The 17876-nt window shown below is 40.7% G+C and overlaps 4 protein-coding genes across 6 annotated transcripts in view; 2 read left to right on the top strand and 2 right to left on the bottom strand.

Moving 5' to 3' along the window:
• Positions 1-17876, top strand: part of LOC135495768 (short transient receptor potential channel 4-associated protein-like) — a 390467-nt gene that overhangs the window by 199474 nt on the left and 173117 nt on the right. For all 3 annotated transcript variants that reach the window (XM_064784679.1, XM_064784678.1, XM_064784676.1), the window contains 2 exons: positions 4399-4524; positions 4826-5039. In XM_064784679.1, the coding sequence (XP_064640749.1) occupies positions 4399-4524; positions 4826-5039 (340 nt within the window). The remainder of the gene's footprint in view (positions 1-4398; positions 4525-4825; positions 5040-17876) is intronic.
• On the top strand, positions 8358-10539 carry LOC135495770 (uncharacterized). Its single transcript, XM_064784682.1, has 3 exons — positions 8358-8764; positions 9216-9455; positions 9656-10539. Exons 1-3 carry the CDS (start codon positions 8523-8525, stop codon positions 9819-9821), a joined length of 648 nt encoding a protein of 215 aa, XP_064640752.1. The 5' UTR covers positions 8358-8522; the 3' UTR covers positions 9822-10539.
• Positions 9947-15000, bottom strand: LOC135496015 (uncharacterized). The gene is made up of 12 exons (XM_064785119.1): positions 14824-15000; positions 14493-14591; positions 14131-14251; positions 13915-13983; positions 13465-13699; positions 12957-13127; positions 12380-12740; positions 11853-12045; positions 11380-11637; positions 11030-11201; positions 10605-10753; positions 9947-10155 (listed from the first exon to the last, which is right to left on the bottom strand). The coding sequence occupies exons 1-12, from the start codon at positions 14998-15000 to the stop codon at positions 9947-9949; spliced, it is 2214 nt and encodes a 737-aa protein (XP_064641189.1).
• Positions 15736-17376, bottom strand: LOC135496014 (uncharacterized). Its single transcript, XM_064785118.1, has one exon. It carries the CDS (start codon positions 17374-17376, stop codon positions 15736-15738), a length of 1641 nt encoding a protein of 546 aa, XP_064641188.1.

Genomic DNA, 17876 nt, shown 5'->3' with positions numbered 1-17876 from the left:
TTTATATAGGCCTATAGTCGGATTCATAAGTAAATGTCACTGACACTGCCCTTTTGGGTCGCTGTGCAAAAACTATTGGGCCGATTTCTTCAAAGTTTGGTTTTTCTTGAATCTAATTTCGGGACCCAACACAATTTCCAGGTTAGAGATTTGCAAATTATAAAGAACATTTTTTTCAACTTTGGAGCCCTTTGGCCATTTTGGGGGAATCTGGAGGGCCTTATTTTTTTTTATGGATAGTTCTAAATGAAACTTAGCAGCTTTAAAGATACACACGAAAAAAATTAACCTGAACATTTCAGCAAAATGCATCCAGAAATAAACAGTACAGAGGAGAAAATGTCAAAATCAATACACTACGTCAATGTACACCAATACATACAAAAAAAATTATTTGTAACCATGGTTACTGAAATATGAAAATCCTCTTGGGTCCCGAAATTAGATTCAAGAAAAACCAAACTTTGAAGAAATCGGCCCAGTAGTTTTTGCGCAGCGGCCCAAAAGGGCAGTGACATTTACTTATGAATCCGACTATAGGGCTGTCTTGTAACTATGTTTTTTCATATGTTATTCTATAGCCTACTCTATATCAGTATAACAGTGATGGCATGCATGCATGGTCGGGACATGATGGCTGTCTGCTGGATTTCAACATTATCAGTGACCGCATGACAATCAGAGATCACCTGGGGAGAAGGGCTGAGCTACACTCAATTCAGAATCAAACAAAAACCTTGCATCTCCCATCCAACATCAGAGCTCCAGTCGATTCTCGTAATCACTCTTTGTCAATGAAATGCTTATCTTAATTTTGCCTGAGATGTCTTTATAATACCTCCATGGATGAAGAAAACAGTAGCAGTGTGTGTCAGAAATTATATGATGTCCATTCTATTTGACGATCCCGAAGTTTCGACGTTATGGCAAAATGGGGGATGCCGTCATTGGATTAAGATTAGAGTCAAGCCAGAACCTTTCGTTACACTATGCGCTTTTAAACTCATTTCGATGGGTTATAATGATGTAGACACTACTCATTGGGTAAACATTCACTAAAAATAGTTGCTTTAACTTTTGTAAATGTGTCGCGAGTGCTCAAACAACCATTTTTGTCAGTGATTTCCATGCTCCGTTCACCCGCTGTATAAATGTACAGAACTAACGTTGTAGCAAATGCATGCGGGAGACACATCCACTGACATGACTGAGTGTGTAGTACGTGAATCCAAAGTCCAAAAGTAAATAAGTTAACACACGATGTCAACTGGTAATATGATAATATGATTGCTAACGGTGATCCAAGCTATTTGAATGTTATATTCATACGTAAACTCGTGATTGTAAGCAGATCTTTTGTAATAGATTAGGCCCCACAACCCAATTTTCACTTCGAGTACATGTAGCAGGCCTATGCACATGCATGCCATGTAAGCCATGTGTTGCCAAGTGTTGGACCCGATATTGTCATAACGTCTCGATGATGTCATGGTGTCCTGACCTATACTTAATCCTTAATCCCTCTTACTCATAGAATATATATTGTAGGTTGGCATTTTGTGTTTTGCACTTTACCTTTTGCAGCTCATGATAAGCCGAGGCTGATAATTCCCGAGGTAGACCTAACTTTGTTGTGATGTTTTGAGTGACACTTGACAGTCATGACAGTGCATCTTGTGTGCTAAAGCATACAAAATGATGTCAAAACATGGTACCACTACAAGAATGAGAACCCAACTTTGGTGGAGAATTCGGTCATTTTTCCAGAGGCTGCTGGTAGTATTATTGCTAATGCTAAGTGTTAATCTAAAGAACCTTTTCTTGGCAATGGTATGATTTTTCAAGACAAACCCCACCATCCCACAACTATTGCATGATCAACCCCTAACAATGACAAGTTCTTCCTCAAACTCTCCCTTTCATATCGACAGGTGAGCACAATGGCCCTGGCCATTTCATTTGAGAATGCATTACTTTTCAAAAGCAAATTTCATTCCCAAACTATCAGTTTTTAGCTCTACCCTTATGCAATGACACTTTGGAGACCAAGTTTCGGTCCAGTCTGATTCACGGTTTGCCCACCAGGTAGCTAACATTGAAAACACTAAAGGCATGAAAGGTGCTATATCTCCTGAATTAAGGGCTTGATCGTCGCCAAATTTTTATCATAGATACATTTAACAATAATACATGACAGAACACCAATTTTTTTGATTTTACATACTTTTCAAGGTCACAGAGGTCAAATGGCGTAAATTGGCCATTTGAGTATAAGTCTGGCACCTTTCTTAAGCGCTTGAGCTATGAACTTGAAATTTGCTACACATGACTCCCTATGTCATACAACCTCTGACACCGAATTTCAGTCTGATCTGGTTCTCGACTTGGTCACCAGGGGGCCAAAACTAAAAAAAGGTAAAAAGTGCAATATCTCGCTTATTAGTGACTTGTTTCCAATGATATTTTTCTAGTAGGTACTTCGAGTATGGATACATCAGATATCCTACGTGTTTTTGATTTGACCTAATTTTCAAGATCACAGAGGTCAAATGGTATAATTAGCCGTTTGAATGTAACTATGGCGTGTTTCCGAACCCCAATGACTAGGCCTATTCACCACAAATTTAGTTCATGTGTACGTTATTGCTTGACCTACATCAGACTTAACACTACATGACACAGCATGTGGTGAGCACAAAGGCCCTGGCCATTTAATTAAGTTCCGTAGTTGATCTTTTGCAACATTGTCAAACCCAGTGAACTGCTGATTCCATAAAGGAGAATGACCCAATTTCGATTTCTGGTCATTATATGACTCAGTTTCCTATCATTAGTCACAGATTTTAGATCTATATCATAATACTATAAGGCGGCTCGATAAAGTGCCATTTGGGGGTAGTGTTTCGTCTCGTAATTTTGCACGTTTGCAGGTGATATGTTATCCTGATGCAACGTCATGTTTATTTTCGGAAATTTACTTCAGCGGAGCAGTAATGAGGGATTTTTAATCGGACACTGTCAATTCTCCTTACCACTCACAGAAGCCAAGTCATTGCTGTTTAGTTATGCAGGGGCTTAATCAATTACCTGCTCTCCCTGTGGGATGACTAACATTACCGGTTGAACAGCTGACTGTAGGGGGATGATTGGAACAGTCTGTACCTGTTGACCGGCTGAACTAAGGTTAATGTTATTTTCAATCCACGATTGCAGGTGACCTGATCTTCAAGATTTCGCGGGGAAAGAAATTGTAAACAAACGTGTGTGTGCAGTTGAAATGTAAACAAAAATGTATTTTTGGTACTTTTGGTTGCTGGACTTGGGTTTTCCCGCAGTAAGGAGCTGGGGTCAAATTGGTGGTCTATTGTTTATAGGTGCTGTGTTAGCCAGTGCTAGCCTTTGATTATGAAGGGATTTTGAAGAGGCACTCTGAACTTGGCATGGCCTTATCAAGGAGCTGCTCACGGTGCTGAACTTCTAGCTTGCCTGTCGACTAAGTGCCTTGCCTGAGATCATGCTACATGTAGGAGGAGCACGCATTTTAAAGTTATAGTACATGTAGTGATAGTGCAATTGGTTCGAGCCATTTGGAAGCCGACATGTGAAGGCCTGTCTGGGTTCTCCTTCTTCTCCGTATAAAAAGGGGCACATTGCTGACTAAGGAACGAGGCATATTGACATTGCCTCATCATCTCTATTGGACCAATTGATATACTTTTTATGCACGCATACAGCACGCCACAGCTAGGTCCGAGTCTGTGGACAAATGGTTGGTTTAATTTGTCTCTTCCATATTGCTCCTTTTATATTGCATTATATTTTCATTGCAATTCAATCTATTCAAGGTTTAGCCCATTTGAACCTGCCTGCGCCACAGGTACAATGCTTAAATACATCTTTCACTACACATTCTGATAAGTTAATTCACATACCTGCCATCTTTAGTTCCAACTCACTGTTGGTGGCATTTGCCACGCTTTGCATTGCTCTTGTTAAAAAGTGTATCACGCTTTTCTGGGTTCTTGCTCAAAAATTGTTATTGGCTTTCCACAACCATAATAATCATTAAATTATGTTTTTAGGACAGTCACTTAGATGCATAATGTACTGTATCATAGATGTACTTCCATTTTGATGAACCTGGTGTATTTTTGTGATTTGAGTGCCATTCCAGCTTGTTTGTGGACACAAAATTCTTAAAACCTGTTGATGGCGGAAATAGTGAAATACATACTAATCCCCTCCTTACAGTCCTCAGTCGCATCCAAAGATCAATCCAATGATGTTGTTTTGGGTGTTTCTGTCAACTAAGTGCAAATTGGAATGAGGGACCATTAACTTGTCCTATATCATTGTGTGTATTACAATGTTCTGAAATTGTTTTTTTTTCGTTTGAAGCAAATACTCCACGTTATTCTGGTGTTGGTAACGAGCTGGATGCTTGGATGGAGTGGATTGATAACTCATTGTCTCAGCATGATGCGGAGAATCCAGAGGATGACGACTATGATGATTTCATTGGAGGTGAGTCCTTTTGAAAGGCATTTGTGATTTATCTGTCGGAGCAGGTTCGCTATAGGTTCTTTATTGACTAACAGGGTTGGGCACAGAAGAAAACTGATGCCATTTCATATAATTGGGCACTTTTATTTGAAACATGTAAAAACATGTGACATTATGGCAACACTTTTTTTGCTCACCGTAGGGGAGTCTATATAATACCGCGGTGTCCGGCGTCCATCGTCCTGCCCTCAGCATTGGCACTCCAGCATGAAATGGCCAGTGCTGTGAAAATGGTTGACTCTGTAAAACATTTCTTTTTTAGGTATTTCTGAGCCTGTGGCCATCGACAGTCCATTCTGCCAACAGCCAGGAATAAGAATCAGCAATGATTTGGTGCAGAGAGTACAAGTGATTTATGTCATAGGTCTGTTCTTGGTAGGCAAGCACCGGAAAAAGATCCAGCGCAAATTAGCTGAATTGAAACTGATTCCAGGTCTTAATGAGCTATTTGACCACTTTATTTGGAAGTGCCAAAGGTGAGTGCTCAAGCTGGTGGTTTCTTCCATTAGTGACATTGCATGTACCTGGTTTCACCAATCGTTGTTATAGTTAAAGAGTAAGTAGGAAGCATTTAAAATCGTTCGAAATACAGTTTACCTGTAAGACATTAACTCGCTATATCACAACTGTCCAAATTTTTACGCCGAAATATTGACACGTGACCTATATTGGAGATTTTAATCGGCCGTTTTGGCACCAAAAACAGACATCGGCCATGCTTTGAAAAATGACGTCATACCATGTAAAATCCAAGAATGACGTCCTCGTGTTGCTGACGGGTCGGGGTACTTGCGAAGTTTATGCAACTGGGCGCAATAGTGGTCAGTATGATGTAACATACAATTTTGTGACGTCATACAATGTAAATGGCGGCCTCAATGAACCAGAGCTGTTTTTTTTGGCGGAAATGGCCAGCCAAACGTAAATGGCCCAGAGAAGTCATATACGACCTGATATCCACTCAGAAGTTTCTGGAACATTTTAAATGCTCACTGTGACTTCAGAAATGAAAAGCAGTGTGGCTCTATTCTACTTACTCTTTAAAAAGAAATGGTATCGGTGTAATTTTCCGTGATCGATGCTTATTGCATGAAATATATTATTTTGATAATCAAAACTAAGCAATCATTGCAATTCCTTTCAGATTTTTCCCATCTTAAATATACCTCGGTGAAACATCGAAGTGCACTTCTCCTTATTCCCCAACCCAGTAACTATTTGGGTTGTTTTGTCGTGTGAAACTGATGACTGATACTAATATTGTTGGCTGTATTGTTAGCTCTGTTATTGGTGTCGGCCTAATTCGATCATCTCCCCAATCCCTAGTTAGTATTGCTTAAGCACAGGTAACAATTATGGCAATTAACCTTATAATCAATATGGGTTATGTCTTGCTCACTAGGCTTATGTTATAAAGTGATGTCTGAGGAACAGTATAGACCTTTTTGTGTAGGTTGGAGTGAAAATACTTCACTGGTATAGTGATTGCCATCTTGGTATAGATGAATAAAGTCAAGGGCTAACCTACAAAGCTACCAATTGCCTTGTAGGTAAGCCCTTGACTTTATTTAACATTTCAACTCAAAAAATCTGTTATCAAACTTGCAACTCCTGAAAGTTTTCAAAAGTAACGAAGATTTCAGCTAATGAATACGATAAGCTTGTCCTTAGACTTGCCATCTTGGTATAGAAAATTGGTAGTTCTGTAGGTTAGCACTTGACTTAATTCAACATTTGAACAAAAAATTTGTTTTGTCAAACTTACACCGGATGCGACATGGTTGTGACGACACTAGGTTGTGACGTGTCGTCCCGGCAAAAGGTGGTTGTTAGGGGGTGATGCACATGGTTGCTGGTTGGTAGTGTAATATTGGGTTATTCCTCCAAGGTTATTCCAAGCTCTTCGTGCTCACGAACGAGTCATAAAACATAGTTCAAGGAACGAATATATATATCAATTATAAATCATGTATTGTACTCCAGATCCGATACACACACCGCCAGTATCTCAATCCAACTCTCTCACGGGAAACTGTGTGGGCTACCTCTAGCAACCTCATGGCTATTACGTAACAGCTACTGGCATGGGAAAACCAGGCTCATCACTTATTGGTCAGCGCATGGGTGCTCTAGACATCTCATTTTAATTTACATATCATTACACAACATCCCCCTGTTTTAAGGAAATTTTATCAAAACTTTATCAATTAAAACCAAATGCTATCAAGTTTTCCCCTATTAACTCTATACTTAATCCAAAACTAATAACATGACATTTAAAATCTGCGGCTGCAACCTCGTTAAAATAAACAAACGTTCATGTAATCATCATAAAGTAATCTAAACCTTCAAAGTAGGGTAAAATCGGCAATTATCGGCCCCCTAAGCATTAATCCTCGCGTACATCGCTCTCCTGCACAGACGTGCATTGTGAGCTATATTTAGAAACGAAGTGACGTCATTGGAATTCCCTCCATACTGATTTGCATACGCCCAAGGAAGATTGAGGGAGCATTCATTATTTTTCGCATGGTGACACTTGGGTGAGCTATCGGCCGTGCAAAGGGTATTTTCGGCTCACCTTTCGTCGGTTATCGGCCCCCCATGGGTATTATCAGCCCCCACTCCTCTTTTTAAAAAAACCAAACAATTTCATCTGTAAAATTAACACTTGTTTCAAAATTTTGTCTCAAAACGATTCAGCTACTACATACTCAATGGCTGGTACAAGGTAATGCCTTCAACAGTCGTATAAATCTAGTAAGTATACACATATGTATGGACTGAACAAACAAACAAACTTGGCTTGCCCTGGATTGTGGGATTGGGACAGATACTAGTAGGGAAAGACCTCCCTCAGGCATGGAAGGAAAATGTCAGGGTAAGCCTAGCTGAAATCATTCAGCATATCATTTCTCAGAATTCCTTCAAGTGGGAGTTACAAATCCCCCATAAGACCAACCCGGAATGTGATTTACATAATACAGAACTCACATTCCCACTCTAATGACTCAATTTCGTCCTCGGGGAGATCATCCAATCCCACACAGGCCCGATGATACCAGCGATCACAAGAATCGCAGCCCAGTGAGGCATCTGGATCGTTACCGACTACTTCAGAACAAGTTGGACAGCTAGTTGGCTCTTCTTCTTCTTCTTCTTTTTTCTTCTTTGAGTTCGATTTGGGCTTAGCACTCTTAGATTTTTTTTGTTCTCTGGCAAGCTTGCGTGCCTCCTTTTCTCTCAGCTCTAGATTTTTTCTCTCTTGCTTTTCCTCTAAATATTTCCTCATTTTTCCCCCTGTTATCGCCTTAGGGAGGTCGGCCTTTCTCTTTCTACTACTAGTGCTGCTGGAACTGCTCACAACTGGATACCGAAGAACATCTTTAAAGACTTCTGAAACGAACTTTGGGTCCCTAACCAAAGATTTCCTCATTGCTGGACTCGGATTGGGGCGTGTTGTGCAAGGCTGAGGAGGAGGGGTTGCAATGGTAGGCCTAGGAGTGAGGCATAAGTCTGGGAGAGTAGGGGTTGCCAGGGTAGGGCTGGGGGTTGGGCATGGCAGAGGTGGGGATGCCATGAGAGGTGGGGATGCCATGGTAGGCCCAGGGATGGGGCATCGGTCTGAGCCAGGCAGAGGTGGGGTTGCCGTAGTCCTGTTGTCGGAAGCTTTCCTCAGCATTTTCCAGATGTTAAAGAGAGACTTCAGAGCTCAGGACAACTTTGCATTTTTGAATCACTTATTATAGTCAAATTTGAGTGAACATAATTTTTTTTGTGTTTGCCTACTCCTTTCCTTACTTTTAACAGTTTTTGTTTCGGTCTCATCACTGTTTTGCGTCGTCTGCTAATAATCACAGTAAAAACACGGTTCGCCTGGCCGCCATTACGATGACGTCACGAAATGGACAGCTCTCTCGGCCTCGTTTTCACCCACAGTGCCTGTGTACACATTCAACATGTCGGACTCGAGCGCAATAAGTGATTTTCAAGTTTCTGATAGTGATAATGCTAGCGTTGTAACATCCTCGAGTAATTTCACGGATAGTGGAGATGAATCAGTGGTAACTGGTGTCATTCTTGGCTACCAGTTCGAGCCCGTTGTTGAAGGCAGTTTTGAGGATATGGAAGAAGGCGAGGATGTTGATGACGAGGAAGAGGAAGATAGATTCTGGCGACTTCGTATGGAGGAGCAAAACTGGTACGTGAATTGCTGGATGCAAAAATGCATTTTTGACAATATTATCAGTTACAAATGGTACAAATCACGTAGATCTCACCGTCTCCTTATCCATTGTCGCTATTTGTCTGGTCTCGAAGTGCATTAGCAGCGTTTTTCGTTGGATGCTTCGAAACACTTGTCCGACAATTGATTTTCGGACTTTCAATTTCGCTCATTGTACAGCTTGAGCTTGGCTTCCTTTTTGCGTTATAAGTTCTTGCTTCCATGTCAGTTGACTGGATATTGCTGCAGCAGTGCCTACAAATGCCTAACTTGCTGTTTTCGTTTAGCTAATGTTATGTTATCACTTTGTTTACTAATGAACCATACTAAGCACACACATCATGCATTGGCAGCTAGCTGGACTGCACTGGATGTGGAAGACACCTTTGCCTTGTTTATAAATATAATGTGTGATATTTTCTTTTAGGTGCATATGTGGTGACAAATGTGAGGTGCAAGATGTCCCAATAGAAAATGCCTGTTGCCATGAAAAGGAACCAATTTTGAGGAAAATTGAGGCGTACAACGAGGAACATGGCGGAAACATTCGGTGCATCACCGAACATCCCGGGTTCCAGTCCAATTGCCTTGATGTGTGGGTGCTACAGACTGCCTACTCCCATTACAAGCAGCAATATCGGGCGGCAGTAGATGGAGAAACAAATGAGTACGTGATACTTGTATTTCATTCAATATTGATAATATATTTTCATTCCTAATGTTATTACAAATGATCAGAAAATATTGCACTCATAATACATAATGAAGAGTAGTCAGTCACAACATGACTAACAAAACATACGTCTAGTGATATATTGGTCATGCATATACCTTACTCCTTTACTAATGTTATGCATTATATTTCAGGAAATATAGATACGTTGCCTATCGTCAACTCGTCAGGTGGTGCTGGGGATTCCTTGGGAAAAAGAATCGAGTGCCCCTACCAGCATGTGCTTTGGAGAAGATCCGGTTAAGATTTTATGTTCTTGGGGATGCAGTTGGTTTCAAATACCCAACATTGGATGACTAGATTTATAGAATGTATCACAAAGCATTCACTAGTGTTTATTCATATCACCCAGTCATGCCAGTGTCATGCAATACTTGTGCCATTGGATTGTTCATGAACATGAATCTCTATAGATTTACACGGATTCAACGAGTGGATTTTCGTGAAGGCTGGATGTAACATGATTTGGAGTATCGCTTGTGTCTTTCGTTATAGCTGTCAACAGCTTCAGCCTTATTAGGGTGATCATATGAGCTACAGAGTGCTGGTGGTATGTAGATATTGTTGTCCTCAAAGTCAAAGTCGTTCTCTCTGCACCGGCGCTGAACTTCTACCATCAACTTGTCGACATAACCTGAAATGAAAGGAAAATTTTATCTTGTAAAGCATCTGTCAAGCACGAACCTATATTCACTCTTTGTCATGTCTCGCACTCTTTGAAAACTTATAAAAACTGTCTTTTTGTCACTGTTACCTTACATGTATTCTAGAAACAAAGGGTGATATGAATAAAGACTTGTAAATGCTTTTACTTCAGTTTTGTACAGAAAGGCCTAGTGTACTGTATTGAGTTTTCAGTAAAAGCATTTGCTAGTCTTCACCCATTGACTGGGTGTGTGATTTGTACATTTAATGATCTAAAAATACAATTATTTTATACAACTTTGCAATTTACTTCCTCTTATGTATACATGTATGATATAAGACATTTCTGAAGAATGGATTATGGGCAGCTTGACTGATTGATATCTGCCCAGAAAGAGTCATGTGGATTGAAAATAATGTAGTATTTTTGATGCTTACCATGACTAGAATCGTCCTTGATTGGTCTCACTGAGTAACCACCTTTCTTGGATTTGATGAAGGTTACTGACCATCTTAGTTTCCCGTCCTCAGTCGTTGCCTGCTCCCTGTCACCATTTTCATTATAATGTAGCGCTGACAGGAGAAGCCTAAAAAGTAAAATATAAAAAGTTCTCAGATACTTGTGCATGTATGTCATTCAAGGCTCATCGGCGCGTGAAGTTCTCAACTGATAAATTGACTTGATTGATAGATTTTGGAACATCACTCAGCTGTGCCTGGTTCTGTTTTATTTCAAGTACACGTACACACCTCACTGACAAATTTCTAAAGTTGGTAATTTCATGAAGACTTTGAGTAGATTTCACTACTCCAGGACTTCATGTACATTTGTACTGCGGCCTTCTATCAAACTTGGAATTTACCTGCATAGCATCCCTTTGAAGCTGAATGCTGTCATTTTGGGGGCAAAATGGAGGATGAGACTGTGATATGCCTCAATACTTGACGTCTGTTCGCCAGGAGACATTTTCTTCACAGCCGGTTTGAAGTAGGCATTGTCAATAATGTTGCCAGCTTTCACTGATGCTGCCGATCCTGAAATTTGAATAGGTCACACAAATAATTTGATGTTCATTTTATCACTAGAAAACAGACCATTCTATCCGAGAGTTTTGTTTTGAGACATCTCTCCAAAAACTTTGTGCATGTCGTGATGCATGTCCACTCAAGTCGATACCCGAAGGTCTTCGATATCAATTCGAGAAATACTCACCTTGTTCAAGCCACTTCGTGCCCTTCTGCCGCCCAACTATTCGACCATGGCCGCACTTCGGATATACCCCTCCATGTCCTTTGTGTTTGTTGTGCATGTGGTTGTCCAACGACAACCACTTGGCCAGCATCATATTTGGGTCCCCATCTGGAGTTGTTGCAGCGCACCAGTAAAGGTGATTGATTATAGACCTCCGCCACTCCTCTAAAATCCCACAGTTTTTTTCCTTTGAAGCCTTGTCAACCTTCTTCTTCAAACCTGGAAAAAAGGAGAACAGTCCTAATAATTCTAGCAATTATCAATTTGCTATGGACTATGACATTCATTTTTGTAAAGTGTTTCTCTTGACTCGTGCATTCACTTTTCTAACAAATCTCCACACTGGACCAGGCTGAAAAGTTCAATCTAAGAACAGTACTGCACTCTAAATAATTTCATGCCTAATATAATATGTAGACACTACGGACACTTACTCTTGGCCAAATGCCAGACGTCAAAACGATGGTCTGTATCCGGTAGATTTTCTCTGAGCCACTTGTTGATTTGGACATGCCGATCAGTCACTATTTTTGAAATAGTGACATCCTCCGTTTCCAGGTATCTAACACATCGAATCAACCCTTCCTTCTCCATGTTAACACTATGGTTGACGCCCTCTTCATTCGACTGAAAGAGATGAGGTATGGAGATTGATACTTATGTCCTAATGTGCATATCAATTTCATGGAATCAAATTAAAATCTAGTTACATGTACAATCTGGAGGAGTGTTCTACAAAGTACATTACAATAAGAACAAACTCTCCAATAAAATCCATGTTGTTTACATTTTATGTATGATTATCGTCATTTAACGGCAACAGTATGATATCAACAATGTTATCTAATGTGATCTTCTTCATGATAATCTGAAAACAAGGTTTACTGATCCATATTTACATGTACAATTTTCTTTTATATCGCCTGTGTAATTGAAAAGCAATAATTATAATTTTACTTACTTGAACTAATTGCACATCCAAAATGCGGTTGACATTCAACTCCAGGAGAGAGTAGGAGCCGTATTTTGCACAATGCCCTGGGCTGTCTGATCTACCATCCCCTCCAACAACAACTGGCTTCCTGGAATCTTTCACTTGCTGCAACACTTCCTGCTGGTTCTCCCGCCACACTGTCATCACTGCCGGCCACAGGTATTGCCTCTGGTGCTGGTAGAAGGTGCCCCGTTTTATCGCTTGGCATCCAAGATAACTGAAGACTTTCAGAGTTTTGGCTGCAGTTGAACCGGCGAAGAGGATGGCACTGGAGAGCAGCAAGTTTCCAGCTGGAATACGGTTGATAAATGGTTGGCTCTCCCAAAATCTGAAATGAAAGCAATGTTCAGCATGACACAATATGTACCAAGTGAAAAGGACTCTGGAGAAAACACTATTAAACACCTAGCTATTATTTAGTCACACTAATGCTGAAAGATGTATTAATTGATTGATGTACTTTGTTAGCCAAAATTTTGGCAATCGGGGAAAAAAACATGACAACAATTTTCATATAAAAATACAGGATTTCCTTCAATCTTACCTTTCAAAAGAACATAGTTTATTGGAACAACATTGCTTAATGGATAGATATGTCCCTAGGGTCCTGATGTGTCTCTTGGCTGGGGAACAGCATACAGGACATATCTTGAAGAGTTCCATCAATTTCGAGTGGAACACCAGGTACTTCGTCTGACAGTGTGGATCATCTTTCCTACGGAAAAATCGAGAGAAAATTCACAAAGAATACACAAAAGTCAAAAGCACAGGAAAAATTCCAATCTGCATGATCTGTGTTGGTGATGACTATATAAAAGGATCAGTTTTGTGGACTGGTCAATATCACTGGTAAATTTACAAGGCTGTTTTTTAAAAATGATCGTACAAGCTGTTGCCAGTGTTGGGCCCCTTTTTATAGAAATAACATTTAGATGCTATATTGTTTTTTGTTATGTTGAGATGGCTTATATCAGATTACATGATTATGTTTTAGACAACCTTCTTCAATGCAAGGACACTGTAGTGTTACATAAATGTAGTAAAATACTCACTCATTCTCATTATCAATGAAGTTGAATTCTTCATCAGAGACCTCCTCGCTGCTGATGTCGCTCTCAGCTGGTTCATAGCTCTTGTCAAGGGGATCAACCGTATCTTCAAGAGATTCATCATCAGACGATTCTGACCCAGGTCCATCCTCCATTTCATTTGAAGCTGATTTGGCTTGAGGGCAATTTCCTGTGGCTATGTTTGGAAGGTGGTCAGGGTCAGTTCCAGTTGGTGTTCCTGTAAAATTCAATATTCATGTAGCGTTAGAACATGCAATATCATATCGATTTTATGTTAAAACTAATCGGATAGATTCTTGACAGTGAGACAACATGCAGATGCTGTGAAAATTTCCCGTGTTCAGTTCCAACATATTATCTAGACATAGACGGAGATCTTTCACAGTTTGTCTTTTTCATTTCTCTGAAAACATCATTTCATAAAAGCTTTACCTGATGAGGAAACATTTGGCTTGACATCAATGCTGGAAATGCTGTACACTTTTTCATCTGTTTGTGTTCCTGAATATAAAAACAAAAAGTTTCTCAAACTTGTCTCAGTTCCCTAATAAATTCTATTATTGTGTTCAATTTGGCAAAAGCTACTTGTTTATGGAGTCGCCCTGTTTTATGACCAATATTAGTATATTATGCTTTAAAAATACTTACCTATTGAGACTGTCACCTTGGTCTTTGGTTTTTCATAATTTGTCTGCACCCTCATCGAACGATGCTTTGGTCGCCGAATTCGCCTATTCACTTGGGTGAATTGACTTTTGGTCTGACAAGGCTGAAAAGGTGGAGTAAAGAGCTCAAATAAAAACCATTGCAAAAACTTTGTTTCATGAATTCAACTTTTTGCTATGCATAGTCAAGTCTAGTTACATGGCTGCTTGTTGTAAATTCTGTTCCGAAATATTGAGTAAAAGAGACAAAATGTTTTCTTTCACCTGGAAGGCAATGATGATGGGGGAATTTTTTACTGTTCCATCCAGAGTAATGTCAGCTTGTTAGTTTGATTCTCAACTCACCACAGATTCCTGACCACCATCTTCATCATCACTGACATCAGCTTCGATAGCAGCTTGGAAATCCATGGCTTCCTTCCAAGCACCAGCAGCCTCCACGTCCTATGTAATTGTAAAAAGAATGAAATTATTGCCAGTGATTGTCCCACATGTCAGTCTACCCCTGATTATCTCGTCTTATATTGTCTAACTGCTCTATGCATCCGTCAGGAAGTAAGGAAATGTATGGGCCTTATACTGTCATGACTGTTCCTGTGTGATGCTTCATACATAGGCCTACAATGAGTACAATGCATAATAAGCATAACAAGAATGTAAACAAAACAAGACTTACTCGTTTTCTCTCCCTTATCACGACGGCATTTCGACTTCCAGTCAATTTGGGGGTCGTAAAAATGTCTGATGAAGGACCAGGAACTGGGGTGAGAGGGCTTCGTGTAGCTTTCGGACGTTCTGTGACTGCAGGGGTCCCGTGTTTCGGCTTGCTGGGGAGAAGTGAAACGGACAGCATCGTCGGCCAGGCTCCAGTTCACTTTGATGTCCTTGGCATCTTTCTGATATGCCTTCGCCAGCATTTCTTTCTGCATTTGCCTGGACACACTGTTGGTCATATCGTCGGGAAAATGTTCACTACATATCACTGCATTTTTGGTCCAAACGAAATCTGAACGGGAGTGGGAAACGACCCTGCACCAAGCTTTAAATCTCCGAGAATCATCAGCTCTATCAGGAAACAAATGCGCTCCGAATTCACTATTTGATGTGGTGTTGCCGCATCCATAAACAACACATCGTTTTCCCCGGTCTTTCCTCAGCTTCTTCAGGGTTTTAGTCCTCTTCTCCGGCGGTTCGGCAGTATCTTCACTTGTACAATCCATCGCAATCTTTCAGTATATGCCGCTGATGAGAACATTTTACCTTTATGTAGCCTGTAGGGGCCTAAGTTCCCAGTTAATCCCATTGTTTAGCCCGATAATCCCTCTAATTAGAATTCAGGAACATGGTTCGTCTGACACCTTCTTTGGCTTATCAATATCAGCACCGCTGTCAAAACACGATATGGGTGTCCATCTCGTGACGTCATCCAACATGGCGGCCGTTATTGGAATTTCTTTAGCAGGCTCGTAGCAGACGATGGATTTGGAAATTTTAAAACGCTAATTAAAAAATAACTATCCGTAGGAAAATAATTATTTTCATTCAGGATTGATTAAATGACTGCCATTAACCCATTTCTAAAGTTTTATCAGTACATCAAATATCTATGAAGTCTCTCTTTAAAAAGTCTGTCTGTGTTTAAATCATACCCTTCATCATACCGTTTTTGGAATTGGGCGATTTGGAACTCAGTCAAAGTGGACTCAAATGCTTGTAGTGGTGGTGTGAGGATCACAATGTCTCCGTCATCTTCATGCGAGTTTTCTTTCAAGGGGACATGGGTAGGAGGAGGGGGAGAAAGCTGATTAGCAAGGACCTGCGACTGATCTGAGAGGGCAGAGGACGGGACAACAATACTGGACACAGAGGATGAACCAGCGAGGCCAGACTCCGAGGAGGAGGAAGAGGAAAGGGCTGACTCTGAGGGCGGAGAGAGAACTGAAGATGGTTTTGTCTTGCTGAAGTCTACAGCATTTGGATTCAATGGAAATAACCCGGCTTCCTTGAATCCATTTACTGCCTTTTCCTTTGAGACAGTGGCATAATATGCTCCTTTAAAGACTGCACTGAAACATTTTTTTGTAACACACTGACCAATGTTCTCATTCTGCCATCTTCTGACTGCTTTTCTCCATTCATCTTTTAATGGCTTGAAGAAAGACAAGTCACAAGGCTGCAGAATGTGAGAACAATGGCTTGGGAAACAGTAGAGGTGTATCCCCTTGTCCCAGCAAAACTTGGCTGTTTCAAGATTAACATGAGAGGCATGACCATCCACAAACAGAATGATGGGCAACTTCATGCCCATGTCCTTAACTACAGGGTAGAAGTGGTTTGCAATATATTCAAAAAAGACCTCAGAGTCCATCCACCCATTTGGGGATATCCCATGGCAAAACTCGTCAGCCCCCTGAAGCAGGTAATTTTGCATCCTCTTGCCAGGGAAGATCACCAAGGGAGGCACGTACTGGCCTGCAGCACTGAAACAAGCCATTGTGGTTATTTGGCTCTTATTTGAATTACCAAAACTGTAGACACTACGCACACCTTTGGCTGCTAGAATCTTACCAGTTCTTACACAGAGTGGAAACCCACTCTTGTCACAGTTGAACAATCTCTCTGGGTGTTCAAAGATATCTAACAAGTCCAAATCTTTAAAATATTCAGTCATCTCTCTGAACCACTTAAGGATCTTCTCTGGAGTAACAATGGCCCTTTCTAGGCCCAAATGTTCAGCTGTCCTAATGGAGAGTGAGGGATTCCGTGCCATGAATGCTTTAAACCAATCTTTACCGGGACGACCGTCTTTGAATGGGTTGGGCCTCCCATCTTTCTCAATAATTTTCTGCACAATATCAAGCAGTTCCTCTTTCACACGTCCATGGCCGATCTGAGACATGTATTTCACATACTTAGTAAGTTCCTCTTCCTCTGCTTGTGTTAGTACAGGCTTGGGACCAGGTTTCCCGACATCAGGGGTGCGGTTGTGCACTTTGTCTTGGAGGGTTGTCCTTGGCAATTCGTAAACTCTGCTCGCTTCTCGTATTGCCATTCCTTCCTCCCGTACTTTCTTTAAAGCAAGGTCCATAGTTTCCTGTCGGTAGTCTTGGCGTTTTCTACCCTTGGCAGCATGCCCAGCAGCAGCAGCAGCAGCAGCGGTAGCACCTTTACATGTCTTGGCCTTCACTGCTGCCTTGCAAGCACCTCCAACTTTCAGGATCCTTGCCATATCTCTAAAAAATTAATTATTCTTTTTTCAGAACTTGCAATTTTGATTAATAACAGGATTCCAATTTCTCAACAGAAATAATGAACAAAACGGAAACATGAAAAAAATGCTGCTGCTGCTGCGCTTACTTACCAGTCTCATGCCAGAAATCATTCCTTAGCAATAACAATGCATGAAACGAACTAGAAAAAAAACATGAATACATTTGTAACAACAAAGAATGAAATAACAAGAACAAGAAGATTGATAATGAGTTTTTTACTAAGTCTGAGTCTATGCCTTACAGCCGATTGAAATATGTATGTCATTCTCTGAAGAATTTCATATGAACCATGCTCATGACATTGTACAAAACAACACAAACAGCCCGAACAGCAATAACAGAACAAAAATGAATGCTCCCTCTTAAGTCATAAGGACAAGGCCGATAATGTCCGACAGAGTTGTTTACTGGAGTTTATCTTCGGCCCCCTGGATTTAGCCAGCTTAGGGCGCGGGAA

Source organism: Lineus longissimus, chromosome 11 (genome assembly GCF_910592395.1).
Source record: "Lineus longissimus chromosome 11, tnLinLong1.2, whole genome shotgun sequence".
Lineage (NCBI taxonomy): Eukaryota > Metazoa > Nemertea > Pilidiophora > Heteronemertea > Lineidae > Lineus > Lineus longissimus.
Note: the sequence above shows the minus strand (reverse complement) of the source record. Positions and strands in the feature narration are given on the sequence as shown.

What these genes read in the sequence shown, in the direction of transcription:
- LOC135496015 (XM_064785119.1), bottom strand. Translation starts at nt 15,000, where the DNA reads ATGCTGTCCGTTTCACTTCTCCCCAGCAAGCCGAAACACGGGACCCCT. An exon ending in TTCATTGATAATGAGAATGA is followed by an intron (nt 13,128 to 13,464) that starts GTGAGTATTTTA and finishes ATTTTTCCGTAG; the next exon opens with GAAAGATGATCCACACTGTC. An exon ending in TTCAAAGGGATGCTATGCAG is followed by an intron (nt 10,754 to 11,029) that starts GTAAATTCCAAG and finishes TTTACTTTTTAG; the next exon opens with GCTTCTCCTGTCAGCGCTAC.
- LOC135496014 (XM_064785118.1), bottom strand. Translation starts at nt 17,376, where the DNA reads ATGGCAAGGATCCTGAAAGTTGGAGGTGCTTGCAAGGCAGCAGTGAAG.
- LOC135495770 (XM_064784682.1), top strand. Translation starts at nt 8,523, where the DNA reads ATGTCGGACTCGAGCGCAATAAGTGATTTTCAAGTTTCTGATAGTGAT. An exon ending in CGTATGGAGGAGCAAAACTG is followed by an intron (nt 8,765 to 9,215) that starts GTACGTGAATTG and finishes ATTTTCTTTTAG; the next exon opens with GTGCATATGTGGTGACAAAT. An exon ending in GTAGATGGAGAAACAAATGA is followed by an intron (nt 9,456 to 9,655) that starts GTACGTGATACT and finishes ATTATATTTCAG; the next exon opens with GAAATATAGATACGTTGCCT.